Genomic DNA, 18,197 nt, shown 5'->3' with positions numbered 1-18,197 from the left:
CGTAGCTCCATCCAGAGCTGCTCCCCCCTGAAAATTCCTACTCAGGACCCCACTCCATCATCCCACCTCCAAGCCTTCATTCCTCTCTCCAGCTCAACAGTTTCGCTACCTTCACTTCCGGCTGCTGACGCCCCCCCCCCCCCCCCCCCCCCGTGGCTTCACAACGCCTCCTAACCTGCCAGACCCAACCTGCAACATGCATCCCTGGATCAACACCTCTGCTCCAGGTTCTACCACTGGTAGAAAAAACTCACACAAGTGTGTACTGGCACCATTATAAATATAAGGTCGCCAAGATCAGCATGCCTCCCCCCTCACCATGACACCAAGCAAGCCTAATTAGTACTCACAACAGCTTTAATTATAACTATTGAGTACTTACTACGTGCCAAGCACTGTCCTAATCACTTCACGGCACTTCATTTAATCCTCAAAACACCCCACCAGCATGAGTTGGGGACCAGCATGATTCTCATTTTACATAAAGGAACACTGAGGCACCGGGAGGTCAGGACCTGCTCATCAGTCCAGCCGCAGGTACATCCACCCCACAGCAGCTGCCTGCTGGTCAAGTCCGTTCCCGGGCCGTCTGTCCCGCACTAAACTGCAGTGTCACGCCGGAGCAGCGGTTTCATCGGTGAAAGCCAAAGAACAGGAAAGAGTGAAAAGCAGACAACCATCGCGATAAGCTCCAGAAGGGAGGCGGGGGCGCAGAGATACTTCCTGGTCACCGTTACTCAGCACTTTGTGGGGCTTACGGGGTTGGGGGGGGCGGGAGCGTGGCGGACCTTTTCGAGGAATCCAGCCCTACCTAAGCGGCCCCTTCTCGAACGTGGGAGCGTTCCGTTGAGGCCGGCTGACCACTTCCCTGGTGGCCCTGTGGCTCTGGGGATGGCCGTCCGCGTCCCCGCTTCCCCCGCCCGTGCACAGTGCATGCGCCCCGTAGGCCGCTCGGCGGCCGGCATACACCCCCACTCCCAGCGGGGGTGCGGGCGGGCGGGGCAGCGGGCTTGGAGCCCAGGGCGCTCCGTAGAGCCCCGCCCAGCACCCGCGCGAACTCCGCCCCCGGGGGGCCCCGCCCCCAACCGGCGTCTCGGTGGTTCCGGAAGGCGGGGCCTGGCCGGGGCGCCGTGGCGGGCGCGAGAGGCCCGAGCGGGCGCGCTCCCGCAACACGCACGCCGCGCGCGCCCGCCTGCCCCGCCCCCAGTTGCTATAAAGGGAAGGCGGGCTGAGCTCTCCGCAAGCTCTGGCCGGCGTTTTGGATCCACTTTCGTCGGTGTTTACGGTTGCTTGTCAGACCCCAGCCGCCAAAATGGTGAAGCAGATCGAGAGCAAGGTACGCGCTTCCCGGGGAAGCCCAGGGCGCGACGCGCAGCCTCCGTAGCTGGGGAGGGCGAGGGCGGGAGGTGGGCAGGCGCCCCTCCGCAGCCCGGGGGAAGGGGACGCGACGCCTTGGCCTGGGGCTGCGGGAAGCCCGGGCTTGGGCGCGCCTGAGGCGGCCGATCATGCCCTGGAGGAAAGGAGGAGAGGGGCGAGGGCGCCCTGGAGGGCGGGCTCTGGGTGCCCAGCGCTGCCCGTGTCCAGTGCGCCGAGCGTTCCCCCCCAAAGCGCCCCCCTGCACCCCAGTGCTCGGGAAACCCCTGTTGGCTGAGAGGATGGAGTCTGCTCTTGGCTCCCGTCCGTCTCTGGATACGGGCCGGGCAAGGAGATGGAGGGCCCCTTGAAAGCGGCACGGGGTTGCGGGCCGCCGCTCCCTCCCGGGTGGGCGGCATGATCACCCACGTTGGGCAGCGTGAGCTCCCTAGGGAGCGTATCCGGGCCGGAGACCCCGGCTGCCTCCATCAGTGCCGGGCCCCAGAAATGGCGCGTGCTGGCCTCCGCGCAAGGGGGCGGCTCCGGGCTGGAGACCCCCTCGCCTGTACGAGGCGGGCCCCGCGGCCCGAGGGGCCCAGGTGGCCGCAGGGAAGTGAGGCCGGGGCCGCGCCCTCGGGACTCCTCCTCTAGCGGCGCAGGGCGTGTTTCCGGCAGCGCTGGCTTTGGAATGACTCAGTCCCCAAGACTGAGCCCAGGGGCCTCCGCTGCCCTGCCCGTCCGTGATTCACCCACGGTGGGTGGGTTTCGCTGCAGCCAGGAGTGCCCCCGAGGCGGCCCTGGAGTACCAGGTGGTGGTTCTGCCCTATTAGGAATGTCCAAGACCTTGTTCCATCTTCGAGAGTTATTGCAAGCCTCATACCCTCCTGCTCGGGAAACTCAGAGCCTGACTTCGTGTTTGGTATACTGCAGCCATTCAAGAAATGTTTGTTAGTTAAATGTAGTCAGAAAAGGGAGTGGGAGAACATTGATGTTGCTGGAACAGTAGAAGACCCTCGAAAGCGTTTACCCTGCGGTACCTCCCATCCCAAGCCCTCGCCCGCCTTGAATGTCTGGACCTGAGAGATGCTGGGTCGCTTTGGAAATGGAAGTTTCTCTGTAATGGTGCCTTGTCTTTTTGTTACGTTTAAAATCAGAAAGCATATATGATCATTGTAGTAGATTTAGCAAGAGAGCGATCTTCTATTTCCTAGAAGCGGCTGCGAAGTAGTTGGATTATTTTATGTATCCTGTTTTGTTCCTGAGCTTTTTTTTTTTATTCTCTCCTCTAGTTTAGCCTGAACCCTTTTTGTGTAATTAGAAGCTTTGTAATCATTTCAGTATCTGAACACATTGCTGGACATTTAGGCAGCTTTCAGTGCCTCGGTGCATATTTTTGTTCATAACCCTTTGTACAGAGTTCAAGCTGTTTCCTCAGGTTAGGGCCCAGTGTAGTGATTGAGTCAAGGGGTGAGAACCTTTTATTTAAGGCTTGTAAATCCCCAAGAAGCATATGAGAGTGCTCTTTCACTCCACCCCCATCAACGTATTTTCCCCCAACTTTGGCCAAATCATTATTAGTAAGAAAAATTGTCTTGTATTTCATTTCATTATTAGGGACTCTGAACTCCACTTCCCCACACATATGTTGATTGACTAATTGCAGTTTGTTATCTGCTTGTCCTTAATCAATTTTTTCCTAATGGCATGTTTTATTGTGTGAGCTTTTATATTAAAACTAGCAACCCTGTCATTTGTTGGAGAGGTCATTAATATGGAATTCCCCCTACTTTTATTCAGTACCTACTGAGTGACAAGTATCAGTCTCCGTTGGGGGAGGAGGGGTGTTGTCCAGGGTCTGACCACATCATCAGTATAACCTAATAGGTGAAAACCCATAAACGGAGGGAGAAGACTTTGAGTGGTTTATAGTAGTTGTCTCAGAATCCATACACTACAAACAAAATCGATTGAATCCTGGAACACATCTTTCAGTTTTCCCCTATTTTAGTTGTCATAGTTTTGGCACCCTCCTCCCCTCATCAATGAGAAGCTGTGCGAGGGTGACCAGAAATTGGTTACAGACTGGGGCGCAAAGACCCTGGTCATCAGTTGGTCTTCAAAATTATGATCCAGGGACATTGATCAAAAGTTAAGCTCAGTTCAGTGTTACTTGTAAATGTCGAATACACTTTAGATTTTCATCCTGCTGGACTAAAGTTGGTGCCATTGGCCGTCTAAGACAGCTCTTTCTGAGGTGTGATAGATCAGAGCCACTGGTATCTATTTTAGAACAAGTGGGATAATGGACTGTCAATGTGATGAGAAAGAAATCAACACACAGTTGTATGTTGTTTAAGAATGGTAGCTGCCTTTTATTGAAGGCCTGCCTTCTATACATGGGCACTCTTATGCTTGCTAATTACCTTTGGAATGGGTATGTTTAGGAAAAGAGACACTAGAGTCTGTTCTTATCTACCCCAAATACATTGTTTTGTTTTCAGAATATTTAGGTCCATAATGGGGACCTTTATTGTTCCTCATTGTTAGTCTCTGAGTGTTAGACAGTCGTTTTCAAAAGATATCTCTTTTAGACAAACGTAAGTATCAGGAGAAGAGAATTTGTTGTGAAGTTTACACATACCTGGCTCTGTAACTCCTCAGTTAAGCCAAAAGTTATTGTTGCATGCTTCTTTTCTTTTCAGAATTTTAGGTAGTTTTGCTTGAATTTGATTCAGAATTGTTTGGGAAACCATTGAGAGTGTATATTTTGTTTTGCAAGTAATCTCACCAAGTATTTATGGAGGGCCAACCGTGTTCACAAAACAGTGCATTCGTCGGACGTTATCATTCCTTGATTTTTTTCTTGTCTAACCTGGTTCTTGAAGTAAAGAATGACTGGTTTGACTTTTTTTTTAAGATTTTATTTGTCAGAGAGTGAGAGAGAGCACAAGCAGGGGGAGCGGCAGGCTCCCCACTGAGCAGAGAGCCTGATGCGGGACTTGATCCCAGGGCCCTGGGATCATGACCTGAGCTGAAGGCAGATGCTTAACCGACTGAGCCACCCAGGCCCCCATAGTTTGAGGTTTTTAAAAAATCAGGTTAGAGAAGGCTCCAAATTAAGTTCACCCGGAAAAACTGGTGGTTTGGAAAAATAATTTCTATAATTCTAACTTGTTCTCTCTCTCCCTCCCCCCTACCTAGCCCTCACACACAAATATCTCCCCACACCCCAAAGGTGGGATGGGAACTTGTATCTGAATAACTAAAAAGGTTACAGAAGTCAGGACATGCGAATGCCACTTGTGAATTGTTTCCCCCCAAAAAACATGAAGTAGAAATTAGAAAAGTAACTGTACTGCAGAGAAATTCACTTCATATTTTTTTTTTTAATGATGTTTACTTTACTGAATAGGATCTGATATGATTCTTAGCTTTCAAGGGAGGGGAATGTTGGTTTAATTAAACCAATGTGACCAGCACTTTCCCCTTGAGGGAAAACCCAGACTTCAGATACAGATACTTGTTTTGATTGCTCTTTGTTGCCCCAGTGTTGGTAAGCACTAACTGACTAAACTGTGGTTAAAAAGAAGTCCCTTTTAACTAGAAGGTTAGGTTCCTAAGGTTACAGTATCAAAACCATTGGTAAATTATTCAGGGAGATTGGTGGTAAGGGATTTCTTGATCAGGTCTCGCTGGTGGAATTTTATTTGACATAATTCTAATGCAAAATAGCACCTAAGGAAAATTCCCTGCATGAGGAATTAGAGCTATCATTTGGTCACCGGTAAGGGCAGAGTTCTGAGATAAAGGGCAGACATCAACAATACACAGTACGATCTCCTCTCCGGAAACCCATTAAGGAGAGTACGGGGAAATATGCTTAATGTCAGCAGTGCCCCTCTGAGTGTGAGGGTCTGGAGGAATTTTATTTTCCTTGATATTTTTAAAGCTTTTGACATGTTCCATCGTAGACAGTTTTAATCAAAAAAGTGTTAGCTTTTAAACTTGTTTTCATTGCAAAATTCTGTGCTTTTGTGACTTATTTGATCGAAGTGACCCTCTTCATCAATTGATAAGCATTTAGTGCTTGTTTACCATATACCTAAATTTGATGTGGAAACCTAATAGAAATGTCTTTCCATTTGCTCCGTTTGAATATAGATTGATGTAGACATGAATAATGATACACTATATACATCATACTTTTTTCATCTTTAACACTACACACTAGGATTTTTTTTCAAGTTTATTTGGTTCCTTTTAGTTTATTAAGTTTTTAAAAAGCAGTACGTCACATTCTCTCACATTTGATCAGGACTTTGGGAAATTTAACCCATGCTTTTCTTTTTTTCTTCTAGTATGCTTTTCAGGAAGCCTTGAACAGTGCAGGGGATAAACTTGTAGTAGTTGACTTCTCAGCCACGTGGTGCGGGCCTTGCAAAATGATCAAGCCTTTCTTTCATGTGAGTATGAAGCTAGCTAGTTCTGCTTTATCAGAGTTTCTATATTTCGGGTTGGTGGTGGCAAAGCTAGGGACAGAGTGTTTGTGTTGTTGTTGGATATTTGGTCTGAAAGTAATAGTGTCACAATTTAAGGGGCACCTGGCTGGCTCAGTCTGTAGAACATGGACTCTGGATCTCGGGGTCATGAGTTCGAGGCCAGCGTTGGGTGTAGAGATTACTTAAAATCTTTCAAAATAAAGTAATAGTGTAACAACTTAAATAATTTAGTTTTGACAAATGTGTAGCCCACTCAAGACAACTGTCAGAACTTAATCTGGTTGTCTTAAATGGTTTTTCTTTTTCTTCGGGTTGAAACCCAGGCCCTATTTGAAATTCAGGCCTCAGAAGTTGATGTGCCAAATTCTTTTAGGCTAGGAGGAATTTGATTCAGAGAGCGCGTATGGCCTTTGTGCTTACCTGGTCCTTTGGATCTTTAATGAGTAGTTTCTACTTTTATTATTTTCTATTTAAGAAGCTTGAGTATAATGACTGCCGTTACCCAGTTCTGAATCTTTCTGGATTTTTCATTTTAAATTTTCCAGTCCCTCTCTGAGAAGTATTCCAACGTGGTGTTCCTTGAAGTAGACGTGGATGACTGTCAGGTATGTGCCTGGAAATTTGACTACTACTGCCCTTTTCACATTGGCCTTTTTCTCTGAATTGCAAGTGCTTGTTTTCATACATGTCAAGTAATAGGAGAACTACAGTCCTAGCCAAAAAAGGTAATTGTGCCAATTAGGAGCTTATGCTAGCTATCAGGAACTATGTATATCATATCCTAAAATAAGCATAAAAACAGATGGTTGAGGCTCTGTACCTTACCAGTCACCTTTCTAAAAGCTTAGACATTCAGTGTAACACTGAGGCGCTCAGTAAATCGATAATTGAATTTGATTATAACTAAATCCATAGACTTAAAAATTGGGAGACCACTTTTAAGATTCGTTGTGAACTAGTGACATGAGAAAGTATAATCACAAGCTCACTCATCTTGCTTGTTTTTAGTCAGTTAGAAAACCCAGTGTTGTAAAGAACACACACCAAGGTGCTTGATAGAGAGCAGAGAGAGTAATTTGGAGGGAAATTTGAGGGTTGATTTAATTTTACAAACACTTATTTCAGACTCTCTGTACCCAGTACTCTTCCACATGCTTTACAAGTATTGATTCATTTAATACTTGGTGCTGTCCATCCCCATTTTACAGATGAGAAAACAGAGAGGTTGTCCATGGAGTTACAGTTAGTAAGTGGCAGAGTCCGGATTTAAAATGAAGCGCTTGTTCTTCAGAGGAGGCTCTGGCCCAGGGTGGGTACAGATCCCGTTCCTGGCCTAAGACTTGCTTCCCACACAGCCCACTGAACTAGGATAGCTTGTTTATGTTCAAGAACAGCACCTAGGAGTTCTTTACAGATATGTGGACATTTTTCCCCTAGCCGCAGGCAGGCAGGAGGGTTTAGGGTTTAAGGTGGCCAAAAGGGTGCTCACCTGGGTTCCAGGCCTGACTCTGGGACTTCTGCTTTAGGCTAACCTCTCTTGTCCCTTGAGCTTTAGTTCTTTAAGACCAGGTCTTAACACCTGCCCCATTAGCCTTCCGGGGTGGTTTGTTCATTGAGCAAACATGGAGTGTTTAATAAAGGTACTGAAAGGTTTATAAAAACAGGTTTTTGGCAGTATTTTCTAAACCTGTGAGGACCTATCATCACCATGTTGCTTTTTCTTAGCACATTTTCTGATTCCACACACAGGCCTTTACTGGTGGGGTCTTCTCTACCTGGCACATGCTTTCCTTTCGTACCTCAGAAACTCCTAGCTGTAAGCTTCACACCTTCTCCAGGAACCTTTCTCCACCCAGACTAGGTTAGCTTCCTTCCCTCCGTGTCTCCAAGTCGTCCTCTACCTCGCTTTTCCCCTTGCATTTATGGTAGTAGAATGGGGCAGATCCCCTGCCTAGACTTCCTGCTTTATTTGAGCCTTCATAAAGGAGTTGTCAGGTGACATGATCCCTAGAAAGTGCCTAGAGTAGTGCCTGGCACGTGTTCAGTGAATCTTAGCTAGTATTAGTCTTTTTGTCTGTCCTTTACCATTAGTCCCTGTGAGTTTCTTGGGACCAGAGACTCTCTTATTTACCTGGCTGGCATGTAGTAGGTATAGAATGGATTTATTATATAAGGTAAAGTGATTGTTCTGAGGTGTTCCAGAGTTTTAAGAAAATGAGAGTAGATATCAGGTGCTTGTGAACAAATTCTTGCTCCCAAATCTAAACCTAATTTACAGACTGACTTTTTCTATATGGTCACTTTAGCCCGGTGAAAATGGGACCTGGAAGGGACTAGAGAGATTGCTGACTGGTACTGTGGCCCTATTAGATAGTAAGTGACTCTCATAAGTTTTTATTGGAAAGTAATAACATGTGCTAGATGGCTATACTAGGTCCTTTAGTCCTCAGGCAGCTATGATAACTGTTTTTATTAGTACTTCCCTGGAACAGATAATGGGACTGCAGTACAAGAGGAGGGGTAGGTCAAAGCAGGTTGACCCCTTGCCAGACAGGTGTTCTCACTGCCTGAATATGAAACCTTGGGGGGAAAGATATGCAGAGCAGGCAAGGACTTTGGTGTGACAGAACTCTTCCTTCATGTCTGATTAGCAGATACGCCCTCTAAACTTTCTAGACCTTGGAGTGACCCTCTCACAAGTTGGGGACCTTTCACTTTGCCTCTGTATTCTAAAGATTGAGCAGCGCACGGTGTTTGAATACCTTTAACGATACTATTACAACACCATCTAAATAGCCTCATCGACCTGTTAAGGAGATAAAAATTGAACTAATTCCAGAATCCTTTGGTCCCATACATGTAACAATGTCTGTCAGCCCCTACTCACCTGGCCATTCTGAATTACCCTCGTTGCTAATTCTATGGAAAAGCAGTTCATTAAACAATCAGGCAGTTGTTTTTTCCTCATGGAATTTGCAGCTCTAGGTAAAACCATCCCCTCATTCGACTCTCAAATAGAGATAGGGATAAACATTACGTCAATCACATTTCTCAGTATTAAATCATATCATTAATGGATGAAATTTTTAATGACTAGTTTTTAAATTTTCGTGCAGATAATTCCCTGCTGATGAATTTCAGACTTAGGGTACTTTGTAGTGTCTTCGGCATAAGCAACATATAATTTTAATAGAAGGCTCTGTAAGCACCTGGGCAGGAAGGAGTTACCTTTCAGGTGTAATAGAATGAACTGGAAACTTTTCCAGGGCCTGGAAGAATTAGGAGGCATGGACATATAATGTGATACACGAAGAAAATTTTGTATTTATAGAAAAGTTAGGAGTCCCAGTCCTTTGGAAAACGATAGACTTGACTCTAGGCCAGACTCTGTATAGGGTAAGATACTTACTTTGTAAATGAAAACAAGAAACGAAGTAATTTAGACCGGACAATTGTGCAACCTTTTAGAACAAGGTGTGTTTCCGTTTTGATTAGATGAGTTAATAGGAGTGACAAAAGCAAGTTTAACGTTACTTTGGCTGTAGGGAGTTTTAAGCTAGAAACCAATGAAACTAAATTTAGTAAAGTAAAAAGTAGTCTTATTACACTTACTAATAAAAACAAAAAATCAGATTGGGCAAAACTATAGGGATGGAGAACAGATGGGGGCAGAGGGCTGGGGGAGGATTGGAGTATGAAGGAGCTGCTGAGGAAATTTTAGGGGAGGGAGGGAACGGTTCTGTATCTTGATTTCATTTGTCAGAACTCACAGAACTTAAACATTCCCTAAAAAGTGAATTTCACTGTTTTTAAAATTCCAGATTGTTTATAAAAACAGGTTGGAGGTATTAGTTTTATTTTTAAGTGAGGAAAGTGATAAATTTCAATTGTAACTAAGTTTTTATGTACAAATATCTTAGAGTCACTATTGGAATAGGCAAATTAGTCCATAAAAGATCTTAGGAGACAGGTGTACTGTGTTCCTGGATAGTGACTCATTATTATTAAAATGTCAGTACTCCCAGGTTTGTCTGATGCAGTCTCAATCTGACATTTTAGGGCCATTGACTGACATTCTGAAATAATACAGTCAGGAAAGTCCTGGAAAGTATTTATAAAAACAAACACTAACTGGGAGAGAAGTCGTGGGGGATGAGAAAGGTCAGGCCCCATAAAAATACAGTGTATTAGCTGCACTTATGAACACAGTGTGGTCTTATAACCAGAGTAGGGAGGTATACCCATGGAATAGAATAGAAAGTAAAAAAAAAAAAAGTATCTATTAAGCATGTATTAATCATTAACTGTTAGGGGTTAAGATGCTGCAGCTCTGCCTCATTTCCTTAAATGTCTTCTAGGTTTTACTTGGGAATAAACAAAAATCCTAGAAAATACTGAACATACTTAGAGAAATGATGGACATTGTTAAGCACATTAACCATTCTAGTTCTTGTAGTCTCAAGAACTTAACTGTTTTCCGCTCTTGCCACTGAGGACATGGGCCTGGAAAAATTCTGTCACAGAACTGAAGTCTGTTTGATGCCTAAGCTAAAGCCCATGCTTTTAATGAATGGGGTAGAGAAGGGCTGATGGCAAAAATCATGATAAATATTGATCAGTTAATACACATTCAAATTGGGAGGTCATTTTAATATGTATCTAGAGCCCTTAAAAGGAGCATGATTCTTTTTCTTAGCAGTTCTGCTTCTGGGGGTGGTGGCCGAACCAGATACAATTTATATAGGAAGATGCAAGTGTTTACTTGAAGCAAAAATCAAAGCCTTTTACATATTGACCAGTGGATTAGTTCCATTGATGCCATGTCCATAGAACCATAAAAAAGAACTGTGTACTTTTTCATGGGGAAAAGGCCATTGTATGTACATTATACCGAGTATATAGGTATAAGGTCCCTAATATGTGTACCATGCACACAGCATAAGTTTTATAAAGAAAAGTGTTTAGATACAATAGTAAGATGTTTTTAGCAGCTAGTCGAGAATAGGAATGGTTTCCCTCTCCCAGTTTTTCTGCAAATTGAATGTGGGTTATACTTAAGTGAATAAAAATGATCTTAAGATCAGCAATTTCACTTTATTCATAAGGATGTACATAAATTGCAGATAACAAAGCCTCGCTTTGGGGAATTAAATTATGGTTTGGAATCCTAGGTCACTTTAAAAGAAAAGAGCAAACCATTTTCATACCCAGTGAAAGAAAACTCAGTTCTTTAAAAATTTCCCATGTAAAGATTTGACCGCAATTTTTAAAAGTATTTTAAAAATCTTATTCATCCTCTTCTCTCTCAAAGCATTGACACCACTTCTGAGCATTCATCTTTTTTCCAGTTTTAGGATTTTATTGTAAATTAAGCAGTTGTACCAGTGTAGGAATGCTGAACTTCTGGGTAGGTGAGGGGTACGGCATCCGGAATCTGAGGATTGACTGAGAGGAGAACCCTGTATTTTCTGTTGAAAAGCTTTCTCATTCGGAAAGTTGTGCTGACTTTCCAGGTTCCTTTTACCTGCCTTTGTGTGTGATACAGCTCAGTCAGTCCCCCTGGGAGTTTCCAATTAGCAGTGGGGAAGAGGATGGCTCATCGTTTTCAGGTGGCTGCCCTTCCACCATAAATATAAAACAAAATGAACATCCTTCTCCTTTGAAACTGCTGCCAACTGCCTGCATGAAAGGTAGCGTCCAACCAGTGGCTCCCATGTGCATGAGAGAGGGAAGGGGCTGAGGCAAACAGCTGCTCTCCCCGGTGCTGTGAGGGCTGAGCCTGGTGTTCCCAAATACTCAAGTTCAAGAGGTATCTGCTATTGGTCAGCCAATGCAGAGATTCGCTCTAAGCTCTTGCACGAGCCAAGCAACGTATCTGGACCAGATTCAGCCCCCTAGACTACCAGTGTTCAATGTTTTACCTCAGCCAGCCCCCCTCTCCCTTTCTAACTTGTCATCTTCTGATTTCCTGAATCCTTATCCACAGTTCTTCCAGAACCTGGACACATGCAGTTCATAGTCTTCCTGTCCCCTCTTCACCCCATTTTCAATCTTGGATGCTCTGGCCACAAGGGAATTACTGGAATTGTAGAACCTTCATTTTCGTGGTCTTATCACATGTTCTTGGTAACTTCCCTGGGCATTCCGAATCTATTAGCCATTTTTATCCCAGTTATGACTGTCCTTGTGCCTCTTTGTCAGCCAGCATTTAGAGGAAAAGTCAAGGTTATCTGGAAGGAACTCCCAACGGTAGTGACCACTACCCTTCCTGCCCAAGCTACCAGCAAAGCAAATTTATAAAGCTATAAAACCACACTTTTTTTCCCAGAGGAGGAGGTGAACTTCGGCTGGCACACTGCCATTGCTAGGGGCTCAGACGGCTCCATTTTTTTAATCCTGTTCCCTCCCGAATACTAAACTAGAAGTCACCACGACACCTTCCTTTCCTCTGTAAGCTCTTTGGGTTCTGTGATCTGGTTCTCAGAACTCCGCCTCTTTGGGTGCTGTCCTTCACTGCCATGTGGTTCTACCTTTCTTTCCCAAGCCTCTTGAGGACCATTCGGACATTTTCAGTCCCTAACAGATCTCTCCATCTGAAACTCTTGTCCAAAACCATTTTCCGAGGTATTTCCCCCCCAACCCTTGTGTGAACAAGGTATTGAGAGGCGGGTGGGTGTTAGAAGCTCCCATTTAGTGTTCCTGTAACAGAATTAGGGAATGCTTGATACTTGAGGCACCTTTGTTTCGGATATGCAGCCAGATTTAAGAACCTGCAAGTAAATGTTTAAAGCAGAAAGAAGTGGTGTGGAGCTTTGCCTTTAGGTTACTAGGCCTTTGTTCTTGAACAGTTCTTTGGTGAGTGAATTGTTGGTTCTCTTGCTAACGCTGTTTTAGTCTTTATGACCATCAGCTGTGGACTCCACTGCCATAATAAGACTGGAAAAACTAGGAACAGTACTAATTCTGAGGAATAGTTAAGATTATAATCCTGAGTATAGTTACAGAAGGATTTGTTATTGCTTCTTTACACTTGAAATAGCCAAGATATAATTGGATTAAACAACTCACTGGGTCATTGTATTTATCTGATGGATTCTGCTTGTTGGTGGCCCCCCCAAGGGGGGAGTGCATGTTAATTTTCATTGAGAATATAACCAAATTCATTCATTCTATCAATTTTCATATGCTTAAAGATCCTGATGCTGACTTGTGAGGTATATAACGGGGCGAAAAAGTCTGGTTAGAGATTACTTCTGTCAAAGCTCAACCCTCAGTCTTGTTCTTATCCTTTCCCTTCACCCCACAGGATGTTGCTTCAGAGTGTGAAGTCAAATGCATGCCAACCTTCCAGTTTTTTAAAAAGGGTCAGAAGGTAGGTACATCTGACCTTATATCCAGCTGGCCAATAGGAAGACATGGTGTAAATTAAGACACTGAAGGGACTTAACCCTTCACGTGGAAAAGCCTGTCCCCATATTCTACTTTTAATAATATTTAAATAGGTCATTCTTAAGTACATGTTGTGACATCTAGTTGAAAATGGATCTTTGTTAGAACTGGTCACTAATCCCATGATTGGTGCTTCATATTTGTTAAGTACGTTTATCTTTGAGAGGTAAAAAGTTCTGTGTCTTAAACACAAACTAAGGGGGGCAAAAAAAAACAAAACAAAAAAAACCCCTTGTTTTTAACCTAAAATGTATTTCTCTGGCTTACAACCAGCTCTCAAGTAAGATTATACTTCTCCCATTCTGTGATATCTCAGTCACAAAACACAGCTACAGTGCGTGCTACATCCCTAACCACAATGCAATATTTTCTTAACAGGTGGGTGAATTTTCTGGCGCTAATAAGGAAAAACTTGAGGCCACCATAAATGAATTAATCTAATTGTGTTTTCTGAAAACATAACCAGCCCTTGGCTGTTGAAAACTTGTAAGTTTTTTTATTTACAAAAAGGAAAGATCAAGTATGAAGATTCTATACCCGACTTCCATCTGATTATAAGTGACAATAAAATATTAATTCTACCCTTTTTAAAACTGTCTGGTGTCTTTGAATAGCTTTCAGCATAAATGAAATGTGGCCATTAGATGACATTTAATGTCCTAATTTCATATATTCTTGGTAACTTTTTAGTGACTTGGTAGGCCACTGAGTAAGATTAAAAATCTTGTTGGGGCCAATGCAGATAATGGGGTCGTATAATTGTTTGACTCCTGTGAACAGAGAAAATCATGTTCTCTGTTCTAGCAGGTATATATCTCCCACTGTCTGCATGATCCTCAGGACCAAAACTGAGCTCCACCCGTGAAGGAATTGTCTCTGGTTTAAGATTCCATTCTCAAAGGCCACAGTGAGCTGCTGTTTGGTTGCTAGTGGTAACTGAGTCCTGTTCTATCCATTTTAGCACTTCTTCATGGTTGGTTCACAAAGGAGTTCTGCAAACATTGCCATGGGAATTTTGATTCTCTCAAAGTATCTAAAACTGGTTTTATAGGCCAGATCGACATACTAACCTAAGTGGTAAAGGGTGTGGCATTTACTGGTCATTTCATTAAAGAACACGAAGGGTTTCATAGATCAATGTTACAGAATAGAGAGCCTAGAAATAAACCCACACGTGTGCTCAGTCTGTGACAAGAGTGTACAATGGGGAAGAGTCTCCAATAAATGGTATTGGGAAAATCGGACAGCTACATGCAAGAGATGAAACTGGGCCACTTTCTTACACCATATACAAAAAAACCCTAAATTTGAGAGACCTGAATGTATAAAACTCCTAGTACTCAGATATCAGCCCCAGCAATGTTTTTCTACATGTGTCTCAGGCAAAGGAAAAGAAAAGCAAAAGTATTGGGACTAGGGCACCTGGGTGGCTCAGATGGTTAAGCATCTGCCTTTGGCTCAGGTCATGATCCCAGGGTCCTGGGATCGAGTCCCACATCGGGCTCCCTGCTCCTTGGGAGCCGGCTTTTCTCTCTCTCTCTCTCTCTCTCTGTCTCTCATGAATAAATAAATTAAAAAAAAAAAAAGTATTGGGACTACAACCAAACTAAAAAGCTTTTGCACAGAGAAGGAAACCAGCAGAAGGCAACCTACTGCATGGGAGGAGGTAATGCAAATGATAGATCTAATAAGGGGTTGATAATCCAAAATATAAAGAATTCACACAACACCAAAATAATCTGATTTTAAAAATGGACAGAATCTGAATAGACATTTTTCCAAAGAGGACATACAGATCAGCCAACGGACACATGAAAAGAGGCTCCAACATCAATCATCATCAGGAAAATGCAAATCAAAACCACAATGAGATATCACCTCACACCTGTCAGAAGGGCTAGAATCAAAAAGTAACAAGTCTTGACAAGGATGTGGAGAAAAAGGAACCCTTGTGCACTGTTGGTGGGAATGTAAATTGGTGCAGCCACTGTGGAAAACTGGAGTTTCCTCAAAAAAATTAAAAAGCACATAATACAGGATTTCCACTACTAGGTATTTACCCATCAAAAAACAAAACACTGATTTAAAAAGAGACATGCACCTATATGTTTATTGCAGCATTATTTACAATAGCCAAGATAGGGAAGCACCCAAGTGTTCATTGATAGATGACTGGATAGAGATATGGTATGTGTTATATACACAATAGAGTATTAGTCATAAAAAAATGAGGTCTTGCCATTTGCAACACGCGTAGACTAGAGAGTATTATGCAAAATAAGAAAATACCATAGGAGTTCACTTATATGTGGAATCTAAACAAGAATGAACAAACAGAATCAGACCTATGAATACAGAGAACTGATGGTTGCCAGGGGGGAGGGGGCGGAGTGGTAGATGGGCAAAATGGGTGAAAGGGAGTAAGATCCAAGTCTGGAATGAATAAGTCACAAGGATAAAAGGTACAGCACAGGGAATATAATCAGTGATATTGTAACAGTGTTATGACATGGTAACTACACTTGTGAGCATAGAATATATAGATTTATCACTGTTGTACATTTGAAATTAACATGTGTCAACTATTTTTAAAAAAAATATTTTTCCAATGGGGGAAAAAAAAAACCCAGAGTATATTAAAAAAAAAAGTGTTTTTATGTTCTAGACACAGCAAAGGGCTAGAGATGTAGAGTTTTTAAATTTGTATAAGGAAAATCATAATCAAATGCAGTGCACCATCCTTATGTTAATTTCTACAACAATCCTAGAAGATAGGTACTGTGATCCCCATTTCCCCAGTGAAGAAACAGGCAAAGAGGTTAATTCTCTGGTGTCACCCCAGTCAGTAGAAGATCGGTGATTTGAACCAAGGGAATCTGGAGCCCATACACCTACTCTCAACCACTATACTGCCTCCCAGTTAAAAATCTGAACAACTGGGGCGCCTGGGTGGCTCAGATGGTTAAGCGTCTGCCTTCGGCTTAGGTCATAATCCCAGGGTCCTGAGATCGAGCCCCGCATCGGGCTCCCTGCTCTGCAGGAAGCCTGCTTCTCCCTCCTCCACTCCCCCTGCTTGTGTTCCCTCTCTCGCTGTGTCTCTCTCTGTCATATAAAAAAAAAATCTGAACAACTAGTAAAACAATGAGCCCTTACCTAGTTTTCTTTCCTCATCTAAAATTGGGATGCTGAACTTAGAAGCTCCCTCAAAATAAGTAAATATCTTCTGTGCTAGATAGGACTACAGCTGTGAATAAGACACCCTTCCCATAGAGCTTATAACTCTAGAAAGGAAGGCAAACTAGTGAATAGTAGCCTAGTATATCCTAGGAGGCCAAAACAAATGGGCACAGTAATTGAGAATAGGGGGACTTGCTTTGGATGGAGTGGTTGAGGGGACTAAGCTGTGAGACCTGATGAGTGAAAAGGACTCCAACATGCAAAGAGCCAGGGAACCCACGACAGTAGAGAGAACGGCACAAAAGCCCGGAGTCAAGAAAAAGCTTGGTGTAGCAGAACCATCAAAAGCATGAAATAAAGCTGGATAGAGTGGCAGGGCCCAATAATCTGAGGCCTTCCTTATAGGTGCAAAGGGAAGCCATTGTAGGGTAAGCCAGAGATAATGTGCTCTGATAGTCTATTTTGGCAGCTGTATACAAAAGTGGGTTAGAGAAGGAGACTTAAGAACTGGAAAACTAGTTCGTTTTTGCGTTTACAGTAGGCCAGATAGTGATTAGGGGAAGGTGGGCAGGTGTAAGAATGGGACAATGTGTACGAGCTCAATCACATTTAGGAGAGAGAATCCAAGGACTTGTGGGAGTAGGATTTTAGAGTAAATCCCCAGATTTTGGCTTAATCAACTGAGTGTCTGGGGTACCATGTAATGAGTGAGAGAAGGATTGGCAGAAGTAGGTCAGATTCCCTGTAGACATGTTGAGAGATGCTTCACTGGTGTGCATTCAAATGACGATGTCCTACAGGCTGTTGGATACTAGTATAGAACTCAAAGGACAGGTCTGGACTGGCATAGGAATTTGGAAGACATGGCCATGCCTCAATGACCCATGTGTCTAGATGGCTCTTAAAAACAGGAATCTAGATCACCCAGGAAGATAATCCGGAAGGAAGAGGGCTCAGGACAGCCTGAAAAACTCCCAATATTTAGAGACCAAGTAGAGCAGGAACCAACAAGACACACTAAATGGTTTTTCTCCTTCTTGCTGGCCACTGTAAGAGGGTTTTATCCCAAAAGCAAAGAGGAGAATATTTAAAAAAAAAAAAAAAAAAAAAGGCATATCAACTCTCAAGTGCTAAAAAGATGCTGACAAGCTAAGAAATAGCAGAGGAAAACAAAATGGAGGTGGTGACTGTGACAAAATAAATCCTATAGAAAGATAGGGATGGAAGCTGGATTGCTGAGAAATGAAGAGTTATCAGAAATAACCCAGAAATCACACTATTCAGTGTAAAGAATGTCCAAGGATGATTGTTATAGGATTGTTTATGGCAGCAGCTCAAAATCTGATCTCTGTCAATAGTGGAATGGTTAAATTCAATATGAGAAATCCTTTCAAAGTAACATAAAATAAGGAGCTCTTGATACTGAAATAGGAAAATACCAAAGTCACAGAAAAAAAAGTTGTAGAACAATATTAATACAGAACAGTAGAATTCCATCTGTATAAAACATGAGACATGCTAGCTATCTCTACAGGTAAACCTGCATGTAAAGAATAGATCTCGGAGGAGATTTTTTTTTTTTTAAGATTTTATTTATTTGACACAGAGGGTCTTTAAAAAAATTAAGTGAATAGAATATAAGGAAAGGGAAGCAGAATTTGTAGAACTCATGAGAAATTTTGTCCTAAAGTAGAGCTGAGAGGTGGGATTAATAAAGCC

General features: G+C 43.1%; 1 protein-coding gene across 1 annotated transcript; it reads left to right on the top strand.

Annotated features, from left to right (window-relative positions):
• Positions 1–1,177: 1,177 nt before the first annotated feature.
• Positions 1,178–13,894, top strand: TXN (thioredoxin). The gene is made up of 5 exons (XM_045882892.3): positions 1,178–1,336; positions 5,712–5,816; positions 6,398–6,457; positions 13,159–13,224; positions 13,680–13,894. The coding sequence occupies exons 1-5, from the start codon at positions 1,313–1,315 to the stop codon at positions 13,740–13,742; spliced, it is 318 nt and encodes a 105-aa protein (XP_045738848.1). The 5' UTR covers positions 1,178–1,312; the 3' UTR covers positions 13,743–13,894.
• Positions 13,895–18,197: the final 4,303 nt, after the last annotated feature.

This window comes from Mirounga angustirostris, unplaced genomic scaffold (genome assembly GCF_029215605.1).
Source record: "Mirounga angustirostris isolate CCGP_5_RB_7025 unplaced genomic scaffold, mMirAng1.0.hap1 SCAF_15, whole genome shotgun sequence".
NCBI classification, from domain to species: Eukaryota; Metazoa; Chordata; class Mammalia; order Carnivora; family Phocidae; genus Mirounga; species Mirounga angustirostris.
This window is presented reverse-complemented; position numbering and strand designations above follow the sequence as displayed.

Coding starts and splice junctions, on each gene's coding strand:
- TXN (XM_045882892.3), top strand. CDS start 1,313: ATGGTGAAGCAGATCGAGAGCAAG. Junction 5,817..6,397: donor TGATCAAGCCTTTCTTTCAT/GTGAGTATGAAG, acceptor TAAATTTTCCAG/TCCCTCTCTGAGAAGTATTC. Junction 13,225..13,679: donor TTTTTAAAAAGGGTCAGAAG/GTAGGTACATCT, acceptor TTTTCTTAACAG/GTGGGTGAATTTTCTGGCGC.